General features: G+C 44.8%; 1 protein-coding gene across 3 annotated transcripts; it reads left to right on the forward strand.

The window, feature by feature from the left end:
* Positions 1 to 2,948: 2,948 nt before the first annotated feature.
* LOC120036103 (cytoplasmic polyadenylation element-binding protein 4-like) lies at positions 2,949 to 14,677 on the forward strand. Of its 3 annotated transcripts, none has more exons than XM_038982578.1 (11): positions 2,949 to 3,059; positions 4,164 to 5,320; positions 6,970 to 7,065; positions 8,210 to 8,303; positions 9,255 to 9,305; positions 10,277 to 10,453; positions 10,642 to 10,731; positions 11,055 to 11,173; positions 11,595 to 11,709; positions 11,895 to 12,076; positions 12,288 to 14,677. In XM_038982578.1, the coding sequence occupies exons 2-11, from the start codon at positions 4,244 to 4,246 to the stop codon at positions 12,513 to 12,515; spliced, it is 2,229 nt and encodes a 742-aa protein (XP_038838506.1). In that variant the 5' UTR covers positions 2,949 to 3,059; positions 4,164 to 4,243; the 3' UTR covers positions 12,516 to 14,677. The 3 variants fall into 3 exon arrangements, with proteins under 3 accessions (XP_038838506.1, XP_038838508.1, XP_038838507.1); XM_038982580.1 differs by having other exon boundaries at positions 8,213 to 8,303; XM_038982579.1 differs by lacking the exon at positions 2,949 to 3,059 and adding an exon at positions 3,230 to 3,521.
* Positions 14,678 to 15,746: the final 1,069 nt, after the last annotated feature.

Here is a 15,746-nt window from a genome sequence, read left to right on the forward strand (position 1 = left end):
GGGTGCCAGCAGGCTGACCTCGGTCGTCAGGTGAACAACCTCCGACACATTGGTGTGGCTGGCTTCCGGGTTAAGCGGGCGGGTGTTAAGAAGCGCAGTTTGGCGGTTCATGTTTCAGAGGACTTATGACTTGATTTTCACCTCCTGAGCCCGCTGGGGAGTTGCAACGTTGTGACAAGATTGAAATTGGGGAGAAAAAGGGGGTAAAATACCACAAAGAAATGTTTTTGAGGCCACTGTATTCTTGGGGAACCTTCAATGCTGCAGAAATGTTTTGGTACCCTTCCCCAGATCTGTGCCTCGACACAATCCTGTCTTTGAGCTCTACGGACAATTTCTTCAACCTCATGGCTTGGTTTTTGCTTTGACATGCACTGTCAACTGTGGGACCTCATATAGACAAGTCTGTGCCTTTCTAAATCATGTCCAATCAATTGAATTTACCACAGGTGGACTCCAGTCAAGTTGTAGAAACATCTCAAGGCTGATCAATGGAGACAGGATGCACCTGAGCTCAATGTCGTGTCTCATAGCAAAGGGTCTGAATACTTATGTCAGTAAGGTTTTTATGTTTTTTATTTGTAATACATTTGCTAAAATATCTAAAAACCTGTTTTCGCTTTGTCATTATTGGGTATTGTGTGCAGATTGATGGGGGCATAGGGCTGTAACGTAACAAAAAGTGGAAAAAGTCAAAGGGTCTGAAAACTTTCCAAATGCACTGGTTATCCTTTGCGCCACCCCAAAGATAACACCCTTGATAGAAGCCCTGCTTCAAAGATCCACACACAACACTTTCAAATCCCACATGCTCTTGAGGCGCAGAGCACGCTCCTTCTGTTCCACAGAAACACAAAAAACTAAATAAGCCCACTTGTCATTATTCTCATCAACGTCACCTCATCCAACCAATCCACAATTTTAATAGCGACTTCAAACGGATCTCCCAGGTAACAGTTTCGATCCAAAACCCTTATTCCAACCTTAAAAGACTCAGAACTAGGTTTGGATTTATTCCTTTCCACTACCACTTTACTTCTCTTATTTCCACTGTAATCCAATTCTTCTCACCATCATCTCCACTCCACATGTCGTCCGATTCAAACAGAACATCCGTTTCCGCCATTTTCCCAAAACCAACCCCCCATGGGGCTCCTCCTCTTTCAGTCTTCTTCTTATTCTTTGGACTTTATATGGCAGTTGGCAACCAATTTATGGGGCATTACCACCACCAACTGGACTGGAGTGTGGACCTCAGTTCATCTTTCAATCAGCCACGTGGGTATATGCTCCTAAAAACCAATGAGGTTTCAATAAGTATAGGGGGATAAAAGGATGTTTCTGTTCAATTTGTAATTCTTTATATGTCCAATAAAAATACACTACCTTTCAAAAGTTTGGGGTCATTTCAAAGAAATGTCTTTGAAAGAAAAGCTATTTTTTGTACATTAAAATAACATCAAATTGATCAGGAATACAGTGTAGACATTGTTAATGTTGTAAATGACTATTGTAGCTGGAAACGGCAGATTTTTTATGGAATATCTACATAGGCGTACAGAGGCCGTTTATCAGCAACCATCACTCCTGTGTTCCAATGGCATGGTATGTTAGCTAATCCAAGTCTTTGAAAAGGCTTATTGATCATTAGAAAACCCTTTTGAAGTTATGTTAGCGCAGCTGAAAACTGTCCTCCTGATTAAAGAAGCAATAAAACTGGCCTTCTTTAGACTAGTTGAGTATCTGGAGCATCAGCATTTGTGGGTTCGATTACAGGCTCAAAATGGTTAGAAACAAAGAACTTTCTTCTGAAACTCGTCAGTCTATTCTTGTTCTGAGAAATAAAGGATATTCCATGCGAGAAATTGCCAAGAAACTAAAGATCTCGTACAACGCTCTTCACAGAACAGCACAAACTGGCCCTAACCAGAATAGAAAGAGGAGTGGGAGGCCCCGGTGCACAACTGAGCAAACGGACAAGTACATTAGAGTGTCTAGTTTGAAAAACAGACGCCTCACAAGTCCTCAACTGAGTTCCTCTGACCAGTGTCTGTGTTTTTTGCCCATCTTAATCTTTTATTTTTATTGGCCAGTCTGAGATATGGCTTTTTCTTTGCAACTCTCCCTACAAGGCCAGCATCCCGGAGTCACCTCTTCACTGTTGACGTAGAGACTGGTGTTTCGCAAGTACTTTTTAATGAAGCTGCCAGTTGAGGACTTGTGAGGTGTCTGTTTCTCAAATTAAAAGTCTAATTGAAACTTGTTTTCAAAACATTATTTAATCACCTTTCAATAACCTATAATTTCCGTTCTCAGAACGTTAATGAAAACTTTCCGGAAACCATAGTAAGACGTTATCAGAACCTCCCTGCAACCTAAGATTGAACGTTCCCAGAACAGGTGAAATTTTCACTTCAGTTCTCAGAACAATCAGTTTCACCGGCCAGGAAACGTATAGCTTCGTTCCCAGAACCAATGGGAAACCAAAAACGTATGTTACCACAACTTCCAAGGAACCAAATGTGCTAGCTGAGTCAAGATTTGCCTCTTATCTGGCCTTTTCTTGTGTTTAAATGTGTTTAATAAACCTATTTAATCATAGCTGAATATCACACAGAAGCCTTGACTGACTAGATGTTTAAATGCAGGCAGTATTGAATGTATAAAATACATCTAGTTTGATTTCCTTACATTATTTTCCTGTATGTCCAACTCCCACCCATGAATTTCTCGACATCCTTATTTGGGCGGAGAACGTCTTGAATGCATGTGCCATTTCGCTGAAAAGGCGTGAGATGGGTGTGGCTTCCCCACACATATCCAATTAAACCCCATTCATCTGTGGAAAGGGGCGAGGCCGCAGAGGGAAACCCTTGCAGTCTGTGGACGGGAGTTGGTGGAGGGGGCGGGGTTATGAGACGGAAGTGTCTACCGACTGGTCCAGCTGTCATCGACTAGAAGAGACCATTCGCACCGGCTGACTTGGAAATGCAGAAAATGGAAAAAAGCTGAAATATGGCAACATCTAGAAACCATAAGGATATGACGACAATTTAGAGGTACATAATGCACGATCTAGAATGAGTTTCATAAATGTAATGTCATACCAGAGAATTGCACTCAGGTTTGTACTCGTAGTTTGGAATTGCTAAATTATGATGACAACTATTGGTGCTAAGCTATGACATTGAACACACAGGACACGAAACCGACGAGGTCGTTTAAAGATACACATACCATTTAATACCAATATTACCGCAGATCCAGCCCGTATATCGCTGTCGGTGGAATTTTAGGATACATTTAATTTCTTGTCGACATTGTTGCTTATCTGCGTCGATTGCTCGCTAGATCGGCTACAATGTATCTACTGTGGTAGCTTGTCGGCTATTACCCTAGCGGCTTTTATACAGGGAACTAGGCTACCGTATGTTCAGAACAGACAAGAGACGTCATCAGTATTTGCTTTAAATGGTCGCGTCGGAGTTGGTCATTGGAGAAAAAAAACATCTAGATATTCGGTGGGTGTTGGTGTATTTACCTTACTTATAACGCGCGGGCATAGACCCACTACACTGCATATAGACCGCATATAGATAAACACTGATAATCGCAATGTGTTTGATTGACAGAGCCCAACGCAGCAGCTGTTAGCTTGCTAGCCACATAACGACCTTTGGGAAGTGAAACGTCAACTAACAGTGTAGCCAGCCTGCCTGGTTGGTGCTATGTGCTTCTACCACATCTAACCTACGCAGCTTAACTCGAGTGTTTTCTGTTGTGGCTTGTTAGTGCTACTGCTATGCTTAGTCTGTGTAATTTTATCATGTAGCCTTGGCCTACGGTGGCTGAGCGAGTCAATGATTTCTTCTCATTGAGTTACATCACAGGACTAGCAGGCTGCAGTTGCAGCAAAGTCACTGCAGTTGGCAAGGCTGGTGTTGTTTTGGAAGGCCTGTAGGCTCAAATTGTGGCGTGACAGCCTTTGTATTTATGTCCTCAACCCCCCCCCCCCCCCCCCCCCCCCCTTTCTACCTCACCCACTCTTTCCCCTACATCACCCTTTCCTCCCCATTTCTCTCTCACGCCTTCACTTCTCACCTCCCCCTCACCCACTTTTCCCCCTTCTCTCCCTCACTCCTCTCCTTCCTCATGTTATACAGTAGGAAATAGGCCTAGAAGACACTGAGATAAGAAGAACCAAGTTAAGGAGGAAACATCGGCTTTACCCCAGGATTCATAAATGGACGACTACGGCTTCGGAGTCCTGGTGAAGAATAACTGCAGTGGCATTAAATCTGCTTTCCCCGTGAGGATCCCTCCTCACCTCCAACCCCAGCCCTCCCACCTCAATCACCCCGCCAACCCCCCCAGCCCCCCTTCATTCATCAATAGCACCTCGGCCACCAATGGAGGAGGTAGTGCCTGGCTGTTCCCCTCCGTAACACCCCACAGTAACATGCAGGATGAGATCCTTGACTCCGACAAGGCCAAAGCCCTGGACCTGCAGGAGAAGGCCCAGCCGCAGGCCCTCTCCCCTGGGCAGCAAGAGGCCGGAGGTGGCCTAGGGGAGCTAGATGGGTCTCTACCTGAGGACTGCTCATTGGAGAAGGGCTCATTGGAGAGCAGCGGTGGGAAGGAGAAGCTTAGGGGTGGGATGGACTCTCCTCCGGTGCTGGGGGGGTTTGACTACCAGGACAGCCTGGGGATGGCGACGTCTGGAGCCCAGTCCACCACCACTACCTCCTCCCTGACCTCCTTCAACAACTGGTCCCCAACCGTACCCTCCAACCCCTCCCCCGTGGCCAGTGAGGACGTTGGGAGCGGGTTCTTTGGCCCGGCCGGTTCCAATGCTAACGGACCCCCGATGCTTTTCCAGAACTTCTCCCACCACGCCGGGCCCGGCTTCGGAGGGGTGGGGGGTAGCTTCTCCCCCCAGATTGGCCCTGTCTCCCAGCACCACCCTTCTCCACACCCCCACCACTACCACCCCCACAACCAGGGGGTCCCCCCGCAGCACCGCCGTTCCCCAGCCTCCCCCCACCCGCCCCAGCCCTCCTTCCCCCCTCACCCCCACCGCTCTGGAGCCTTTACCCAGCTGCCCCACCTGGCCCCGGCCCAGTCAAAGCCCCCCTCCCCTTGGGGCAGCTACCAGAGCCCTGCCCCCTCCACCCCCACTTCCACGTCCTGGAGCCCTGGAGTGGGGTACGGTGGCTGGGGAGGGTCACAGGGGGTCCGAGAGTACCGCAGGGGCCTCAACGGAGGGGTGACGACCCTCAACTCCATCTCACCACTAAAGAAGTCTTTCCCCAACAACCAGGTACTCTTCTAGCTAGTTATACTGCACATCTCCCGTTGAACAACCAGGTACTCTTCTAGCTAGTTATACTGCACATCTCCCGTTGAACAACCAGGTACTCTTCTAGCTAGTTATACTGCACACCTCCCGTTGAACAACCAGGTACACTTCTAGCTAGTTATACAGCACACCTCCCGTTGAACAACCAGGTACTCTTCTAGCTAGTTATACAGCACATGTCCCGTTGAACAACCAGGTACTCTTCTAGCTAGTTATACAGCACACCTCCCGTTGAACAACCAGGTACTCTTCTAGCTAGTTATACTGCACATCTCCCGTTGAACAACCAGGTACTCTTCTAGCTAGTTATACTGCACACCTCCCGTTGAACAACCAGGTACTCTTCTAGCTAGTTATACAGCACATCTCCCGTTGAACAACCAGGTACACTTCTAGCTAGTTATACAGCACATCTCCCGTTGAACAACCAGGTACTCTTCTAGCTAGTTATACAGCACATCTCCCGTTGAACAACCAGGTACTCTTCTAGCTAGTTATACAGCACATCTCCCGTTGAACAACCAGGTACACTTCTAGCTAGTTATACAGCACACCTCCCGTTGAACAACCAGGGACTCTTCTAGCTAGTTATACTGCACACCTCCCGTTGAACAACCAGGTACTCTTCTAGCTAGTTATACAGCACATCTCCCGTTGAACAACCAGGTACTCTTCTAGCTAGTTATACAGCACATCTCCCGTTGAACAACCAGGTACACTTCTAGCTAGTTATACTGCACACCTCCCGTTGAACAACCAGGTACTCTTCTAGCTAGTTATACAGCACATGTCCCGTTGAACAACCAGGTACTCTTCTAGCTAGTTATACAGCACATCTCCCGTTGAACAACCAGGTACTCTTCTAGCTAGTTATACTGCACACCTCCCGTTGAACAACCAGGTACTCTTCTAGCTAGTTATACTGCACATCTCCCGTTGAACAACCAGGTACTCTTCTAGCTAGTTATACTGCACACCTCCCGTTGAACAACCAGGTACTCTTCTAGCTAGTTATACAGCACATCTCCCGTTGAACAACCAGGTACTCTTCTAGCTAGTTATACAGCACATCTCCCGTTGAACAACCAGGTACACTTCTAGCTAGTTATACTGCACACCTCCCGTTGAACAACCAGGTACTCTTCTAGCTAGTTATACAGCACATCTCCCGTTGAACAACCAGGTACACTTCTAGCTAGTTATACTGCACATCTCCCGTTGAACAACCAGGTACTCTTCTAGCTAGTTATACAGCACATGTCCCGTGGAACAAGCTGGCACTGTACTAGATATACAGCACATCATACCTGCTAAGACTGGATGTCCCGAAGGCCTCAGACTGATGAGTAGCTTAACCATCATCATAATGACCTACAATTTAACTAGCAAATTATTTTCCTTCATTTAAAAGTTTTGCCAAACTCATTGTGCTTGATTTAGTTGGTTATGATATAATTTATTCACGCCTACAGTCTGTAATCCAGCTAATACTGTTGTCTATTGAGCCTTAATATAAACTGTCTGTCATGCACATCAATGGTACAATCACATGCTACTATCCCACATGTACTACATGGTACAGTCCTACAGAATATTTTCCTGTCTTCCAGGTTCCCTCTCAGAAGTATCTTCGTAACAACACTGGGTTCAACCACAAGGCTTGGATGGAAGACAGCATGAGTCGCACTGACAACTTCCCTTTCCAGGTGAGTACAGAGATGAGCAAACTGTAGAGGGGATAGTATATTCATCCACTCTTACAGGACAATGAAAGTGGAGTTAAAACATGCTTTTATATTGTTAAAACCAACACATGTAGCCTTGTTAAGGCCTTTTCGATTATGTGCAATACAGTACACATCAAAGTAAATGATAAGAGCAAATATGATCTAGTTACTAGAGTCTAGTAAGTAGATCGTCTGATAACATCAATGACAATCAGGCCAACTAAATGATTCAGCTCACATGTAAGTAACTATGTATCAGACTACATATCCAATAATACATCTGTCATTGTGGTGGTAAGCGAATGCCAGGATGAGGCCTATTCCGGTAATGTGTTCATCCAAAATGGCACAATATTCCCTGTATAGTGCACTACTTTTAACCAGAGCCTGGTCAGAAGTAGTGCACTATATATATAGGGAATAGGGTGCCATTTGGGACGGAAACCCCAGTCTTCTGTCCTTGTTAAAGATGCAGCGCGTTAGAGATGCCACAACGCCTGTATGACAAATGTTGACATACTGTCATCTCACTTCTGCAGGCTTTGGCCCTATTTGAAAATCGCAGATCTGACATGACCTGGATTTGCGTAAATCTAGTTTTATCTTTCCAGTCACATACAGATCAGTGATTACTTCAAGGAATGGATTAATTGAAAAGAATTCACTGTTTATCGACAGTTGTCTTTTTCTTTCTTCATCTTTATTTAACCAGGTAGGCCAGTTGAGAACAAGTTCTCATTTACAACTGTGACCTGGCCAAGATAAAGCAAAGCAGTGAGACAAAAACAACAACACAGAGTTACACATGGAAGGGGCAGCATGACAGGGGCAGGGGCATGTGATACAAAGCAGTAGATTATCTATCTCTGTAGAATCAGATAAATAGATTTAGTCTGTATTTTAGTTGATAAGCGTCACCAGAACGTCTCCGTGTAACTGTTTAGAGGGTCTGAAGTACCAGGATAACACGGGTGTCATCTATTATCAAAGCAAAACTCTGTCAAGGGTCTAGATTAGAACCTACCACCTCTGGGTTCTAGAGTCAGAATGGTTCTATTTTCCTGTTCTTACATAGAACACCGCAGGCTAATCATCGTGTTCCCTGTCTCTGTGTCTCTCTCAGCAGGAGAGAACCCGTTCCTTTGATGGCTTCAGCATGCACTCCCTGGAGAACAGTCTGATTGATATTATGAGGGCTGAACAGGATTCCTTGAAAGGTGGATTTCTCTGTTTCACATAGTATGAAAAACACCCTGGGCCTGTATTCACAAAGCATCTCAGAATAAGAGTGGTGTTCTTGAATCAGTTTTCTCTTTTAGAAAATAAGAAATATGATTATATGGTCGGGGGGGACCTGATCATAGATCAGCAGTCATACTCTGAGATGCTTTGTGAATATAGGCCCTGGTATTCTGGAATACTCCAAGCAATGAGAAAATATTAGGTGGACATACAGTAATGGCATATTTTTTATGTAGAGATAGAAGATTGATGTCACATAATTCTGACTGGTTGGTGAAATGGCTGCTTAGCTCAAATCGCTGCACCAACACAAGTGTGGTTGTACTGAATACTCATAAAAGATGATACTCTTTGATGTCAGTCTTTTGAACGACGTATCCTGCTGAATTCCTGAGCTGCAGTAGTGCAGAGGAAGCACAGCCATATTTAAGACTGAGTCCTCTGAGTGGTGGGAGTACAGAGAAATACTCTTCTGTCTTAACCTGCTCAATCTCACAGAGCTATCTGTTGTTGTACCTCTATGCTGGCACTTTCATCTCTGCTCTCCATTCTCTCCACCAACATGAATTAAACATGACGTTTTGTGGCATCCCGTTTCTGAAGACACGTTTTATTGCTAAGACTGTCACTATGTTAATGTAGGCCAGTCGATCCACCCTGATTACGTTCCTATTTCCCCTCTCTGAGCACGTCTCGCAATCGGTTGGCTGTTAAGTCAGAGTTCTCTGGATGCTTTGATGGTTCTGCTGCTCATCTCAATTCTCATTCTCCTCAGTACATCACAGAACAGATACAGTTGTTAGAATATCTTGGCTGTGTGGAGCTAGAATGCGGCGGCTGTGTGGAGCTAGAATGCGGCGGCTGTGTGGAGCTAGAATGCGCATATTATTCTGCCTTCTAACTGACTTCTGTCTGTTCCTCTCCAGGTCGCTATGGTTTCTCTCACCAGGGCGGAGATGGGTCTTTGCCCATGAATGGTATGGAAATGTTATTTTGCCTCAATACTATAAAGTTTATAGCTTTGTTCAGTCATTCACAATAGTGGTAGTAAATTGGATGCGATTTGTTCATGGGATTTACATTATTTTGTAACCCTGTGCTGTTAAGAGTTGGTATGAAAGGTTGTTGTCTCTTGTTTTACATGCAGCTAGGAGCTATGGCAGACGACGAGGTAAAGCTAAACCCAAAATGTCTTCATGTTTTAGCTTCCATCATATCATTATTTGCAAAGCCTCGATTACGTCTGGTTTGGCCTCGCTGTGTAATAGGGTACTGTTTCAGATGTGTTTTCCTCCTGACTGCTGACTGTTCACTAGGCCCTGACTGAACCCGCAGAGGAAGACTTAAGTCCCCAGGGAGGATTTGAAATTTGTCTTTTTTTTTAACATCAAAATAAAATGTATTAATTCAATCCAAATACTATAAGCATGGAAGAGTTCCAGGTCATCTTTGTTGCAGTCGTGCTGACTGACCGTCTCACAGATTGCTATATTAATAACGTTCAACACTTGTGGTTGTTATGAGCGCGACAGCAAAAAGAAGATGACCTGACATGATTGTAGACTGCCTGTTTCCTGCTGGGCTTTTGTGACCTGGCTGTGGTAGCTTGTCACTGGACTTTAACAAAGCATTATGTTGCAAGCGCTTGAGGAAATTGTGGTTGGTTTCATGATCATGGTTCTCATTTGTCTTCACAATAAAAATGTATTTGGATAAAATCTTACCCTTTTCCCACAACTGAGTCAAACAGAGCTGAGCAGAGCTATACCAAGCTGGCCTGGTTAAACATTCACAATAATTGCTAGAAGGGACAATGTGTAAATTAAATATCAGAGTCAGCACAGTATGGTTTGGAAAATTATAACCACAAATGGGTGCTAAGTCGCCAAATAAATCCAGGGTGCCTGGGTTAGTACGGTTTGAGTATCTCTTTCTCTCCGCCCTCCAGGTCACTCTAACCTGTTCCCCATGGGGGACGAGCACTCCTTCGGAGAGGACGAGTCAGGTGACCAGGGACTTCCTGGTTTAGGATCCGCCCACTGTTTCCCGCAGCTCAACGGAGAGCGAGTGGAGAGGTACTCACGCAAGGTGTTTGTGGGAGGACTGCCCCCCGATATAGACGAAGGTATTGATCAATGAACAGAATAATACACCTTCTACAATGTTGTTTTGGGGTTAAAAACAATGGCTTGAGAGGTGTCTGTTTTCTATGGTAATGGACCCTGACATATGATGTCATAGAGGCTGTGGACCACCATTGCAGGTTCCTGAAGAGCCTGTGTAGCTGACTAGCTTTGACTCTTTCATTCTCAGATGAGATCACTGCCAGTTTCCGCCGGTTCGGTCACCTGTTTGTCGATTGGCCCCACAAGGCTGAGAGCAAGTCCTATTTCCCACCCAAAGGTGAGTCTGATATGGTCACATTGGCCAGGGAATACTCGGTGCCCCGGTAATGAGGGGAGTACTCGGTGCCCCGGTAATGAGGGGAGTACTCGGTGCCCCGGTAATGAGGGGAGTACTCGGTGCCCCGGTAATGAGGGGAGTACTCGGTGCCCCGGTAATGAGGGGAGTACTCGGTGCCCCGGTAATGAGGGGAGTACTCGGTGCCCCGGTAATGAGGGGAGTACTCGGTGCCCCGGTAATGAGGGGAGTACTCGGTGCCCCGGTAATGAGGGGAAATAGATGAAGGTCATGAGAGTATTGAGCGCTTTCTTTCCCCTCTCAAGGTTATGCATTCTTGCTGTTCCAAGACGAGAGCTCTGTCCAGGATCTGATTGATGCCTGTATCGAGGAGGATGGCAAGCTCTACCTCTGTGTCTCCAGCCCCACCATCAAGGACAAGCCTGTGAGTGGAGCTTTACGTGTGTGTGTGTGTGTGTGTGTCTGGCTAGTGTGAGACAGTCTGTCTGAGTCTCCCACACACCCAGGCATTATTTAAAAATGTTTTTAACTGTAATTAAACTTCTTGGTTGGAGTTGTCTGTCCTCCTTGTCAGTCTAGCACTGCTGGTATAAATAGTTGTGAGATTTCCCCAGGCCACCTCCCTAGTTCAGCCCAGTCCACCCCCCCATGGTTCACATCTAGTTGTATGGACATGGTATGGACATTGAAAGATAATTTTACAGACGTTATATGGAATTTGGTACAGCCTTTTCTAGATGTTGTTTGAGTGTTATATGGGTGTTGTTTGAGTGTTATATGGGTGTTGTTTGAGTGTTATATGGGTGTTGTTTGAACGTTGTATGGCCATGCCTGTGTTCCTCTAGGTCCAGATCCGTCCCTGGAACCTGAACGACAGTGACTTTGTGATGGACGGCTCTCAGCCTCTGGACCCCAGGAAGACCATCTTCGTAGGGGGGGTGCCACGTCCTCTACGCGCAGGTACTGGACTGTGTGTCTGTGAGGAATGGTGGGGGGAGGGAGGGTGGAATGGGGTGAGAGAGTGGAAGAGCTAAAGTCCCTGAGCTACAGTTGTAATACCTAGGCTTTAGCTCAGCAGGCTAACACTGTCTGGCGTGACAGACCCAGTCAGCCACATCATCAGCCTATATGTGTTACTGTTCCAGTGGAGCTGGCCATGATAATGGATCGTCTGTATGGAGGAGTGTGTTACGCTGGGATCGACACAGACCCTGAGCTGAAGTACCCTAAAGGAGCGGGCCGTGTGGCATTCTCCAATCAGCAGAGCTACATCGCTGCTATCAGCGCTCGATTCGTTCAGCTGCAGCACGGCGAGATCGACAAACGGGTGAGTCAGTCTGGTCTTTGGTAGTTTAGCGGAGCCACATACGCTGTGCATTTTGTCCAGGAGAAGAACCATAGAGACCTCACGCACACAATAGCTAAGCTACAAAATGGAGCTGGGTCTGAGCTTCTCCCCTCTAGTTTCTCTTTTGTCCCATTCCATCTGGGTATGTTTAATCTCCTCTTTCTCCTTCTGTCCTCCCCCTTTCCCCCAGGTGGAAGTGAAGCCATACGTGCTGGATGACCAGCTGTGTGATGAGTGCCAGGGGACACGCTGTGGGGGGAAGTTCGCTCCCTTCTTCTGCGCTAACGTCACCTGTCTCCAGTACTACTGTGAGTACTGCTGGGCCGCCATCCACTCCCGGGCCGGACGAGAGTTCCACAAGCCACTGGTCAAGGAGGGGGGTGACCGGCCCCGACACATATCCTTCAGGTGGAACTAGGGAGGGTGACGGGCTATGTTGTAGAAAATAAATGCACTTTTCTTTTTTCTGGTTCCTATTTAGTTTGGAAAATTAATTTAAAAGCTTAATTTAATCTTTATTTTTTTTAATCGGACCTTCTCAGAACAGTAAATGCTAAGAAGAAGGACAACTAAGTGAAAGAAATCCCGTTTTGAATTTAAGTTAAGGTGTGCATGAGTACTTGGATGCATTATTAGATATGAGAAGAAATGTTTCTTCTGACTTGACTGTACTTTCTTTTCTCACATTAGCTGGCGAAGCTGCTTACATTTGTTGTCAAGAGTAACATATAACATTTGAGTGAGCTATGTGCTGCACCTCAATCAGTATATTAACTAGAACAGTTGTGTGTTAGAAGGGTACACTTATTTTTGTTAATTTACTCATGCAGGATTAGATTGATATTTGTATCGTTAACCAAAGGTTGAGAGTAACTGGTCGGGTTAAAGTTCAATAGTCAAAGAAAACCACTGCCGACAATTCCCTTCATCATAAATAAACTGTTCAGAATACATGCAGGATTATTTAAGAAAAGATCATCCTCTCGGGCCTGGCAGCGATTACTGGCATGTGTTTCTAGATCATGGTTTTAAATTGACTCTTTGTAGCCAGAATGGGCAAACCAAAGATTGGCCTAAAAACAAGTGATCAACGGCAGTTGATTATCTGAGGGGTTTAAGGACTATAAGACTCCATTTTCAGGTTCAGGAGGTCAGGAAGGCTAGTGCTGTTTTAAGTTGTTGAATTGTGGAGAGAGGGGAGAAACAGTCTTTGGAAAGACAGGTTTCAGCTGACAGACTACAGCCCTAGCTGTCTAGGCAGGGCTCAGGTATTGGCAGTAGTATTAGCTCACTTTATATTGTCAGGGATATTAGCACAGGATGCTAACATGCTAATGTTGTGGTACTAGTAGGAATTCACAGTACAGTGGTAGCTAGCTACAGTGTTCCCTGAGTGACTCATAGTATGTAGCCTGGTCCTGGCCTGTATGTGCTTCAGTGTTTAACCAACTCCTCTGCCTATCCTTGTCCAGCTAATTAACACCGAGAGTTGGCTAAAGCACAGACAGACTGGACAACCAGGCTAGTCTAATGGTGATCTGATGCACTCTCTCTCCCATGACTGGAGTGTAGAGGAAATAGATCCGAACTGTGGCGAATGGATACGCTAGTGGATCCTAGCTGTGGAGGATGAATACGTTAGTAGCGGGACACTCTGAAGAACTTGCTGTCACAGAGATAAAGATATTATTTTATACATGGCCTGCTGATTTTTGTACAGTGTTTTCTAGCTGATTATTTTGTCATGAACATATACATTTATTATGCACTACTTTTCTAAATATTTTTTTCAATAGTCATTTTAGGCACATTTTTCATAAGATGGGATAACTCCTTTTGCAATACCTCATTTTTTTCCACTTGGTGAGAAATAATTTTGTACCTTTGTTACTAAGAGATCTGCATTTATTGTAAAACTTAATTTAAAAAGAAAAAATTAATGATATTAATATAATTTTCAATTTAGCTTTTTATATATTTAAGTGCTGGTAAATGTTAAATTGTCTGGTCCATTGGTGTGATTGTGTAAACGAAAGATAAACAGACAGACTACAGATGGTTAGCCAATCGTGTACAGACTTCTCTTTCATAATAATAAACCATAAGTACTGGATCTTAAGGCATGACGAGACCTTTCTAAACTTATTTTGATAGTCTTGAAACATATATTCATATTGTAGTGGGGAAGGAAAATCTAGATGACATTTTTTGGGTGGATGAGTGGGTGGATGAGTAAACCCTTATTCCCTTGTATCATCAGAGTGAATGATGACAGGTGTTCTAAAAAACTATATTCTCTTTCTGGAACTACCTGAAGGTTCCAGAACGTTCCAGTTATTCTATGCATGCATGACGTAATACAGAATAACAACATGACTATTGGCTAGTGTTAATGCAGGAAACTATTGTAATGCGCTAGAGCGCTTTCCGCTTTATTTTTGTTTGAGATTTTGGTTCTCTCTTTCAGATCACCTCCTAATATCTAGCTTCTCTTTCTCTCCTAAAGTCTGCATCCCTCGCAGACGCAGGCAGGCAGGCAGGCAGGCAGACGCAGGCAGGCAGGCAGGCAGACGCACGCAGGCAGGCAGGCAGACGCACGCAGGCAGGCAGGCAGACGCACGCAGGCAGGCAGGCAGACGCACGCAGGCAGGCAGGCAGACGCACGCAGGCAGGCAGGCAGACGCACGCAGGCAGGCAGGCAGACGCAGGCAGACGCAGGCAGGCAGGCAGACGCAGGCAGGCAGGCAGACGCAGGCAGGCAGGCAGACGCAGGCAGGCAGGCAGACGCAGGCAGGCAGGCAGACCCAGGCAGACGCAGGCAGGCAGGATACCAGAGTGATAACACTTGTACGAGTTTAGCCATATAGACAACACTTCTTCCTAAAAGAGACTTGATCACTCCACCCCTGTGATGTGGCATGCTTTGGGACATAGACTTGAATGTGATTCATGTTGCAAGTTAACTTTGAGCCCTTATGTGCAATCCTTCTCTCCTAAAACAGTTTCTCTCATTCTGCAATGTAAACCCATATAAACCATGTAAACATTAAAACAGGATTCTTTTTTTCAGTCTACTATTGTTCATGCTGGTGTCTGCAAAGCAAAATGTTCTACTAATATATATATATATATATAGTGTGAATTTATTTTTTAACATTAGTTTTGTGCTTATTCAATGATTTTGCTACTACCATGCTACTGTGATTGAGAAAACATTGTATATACTAGGTTGGTGATGTATTTGTTATATTCTCAATTGAAATGTAACACTTTCATTTGGATCAGATTTTTCTATTTTTTGGGGTGATGTGTTGAACTTGTTGATGTCTAGGTTTTCTAATTGCTGTATTGTGCGCCACATTCAGAGGAATAATGTCTGTTAGTATTACTTGATTGCGAAACATGCCAATAGTTTTTAATGGTATGCTGGGAAGGTTGTATTTATTGATATACCTTTTTTACTTGAGACATCATCTTGATTTTTATTATGTCATTTCACATTTATAAGTTCCGATTTATACCCCCCCCCAATTATGTTGTGCTAATAACAGATGTCAGTTTTTATAGTTGGTTTGTAGAACTGAAGTTAAAAAAAACAAGATCTAATGTCATATAATCATTTGCAGCCAACTATTTATAACTGTATGCA

Source organism: Salvelinus namaycush, unplaced genomic scaffold (genome assembly GCF_016432855.1).
Source record: "Salvelinus namaycush isolate Seneca unplaced genomic scaffold, SaNama_1.0 Scaffold1209, whole genome shotgun sequence".
NCBI lineage: Eukaryota > Metazoa > Chordata > Actinopteri > Salmoniformes > Salmonidae > Salvelinus > Salvelinus namaycush.

Excerpts from the sequence above, each read along its gene's own strand:
- LOC120036103 (XM_038982578.1), top strand. The coding sequence starts at position 4,244 with ATGGACGACTACGGCTTCGGAGTCCTGGTGAAGAATAACTGCAGTGGC. Across the intron at positions 8,304-9,254 it reads TGAACAGGATTCCTTGAAAG|GTCGCTATGGTTTCTCTCAC; the intron begins GTGGATTTCTCT and ends GTTCCTCTCCAG. Across the intron at positions 9,306-10,276 it reads TGGGTCTTTGCCCATGAATG|GTCACTCTAACCTGTTCCCC; the intron begins GTATGGAAATGT and ends TCCGCCCTCCAG.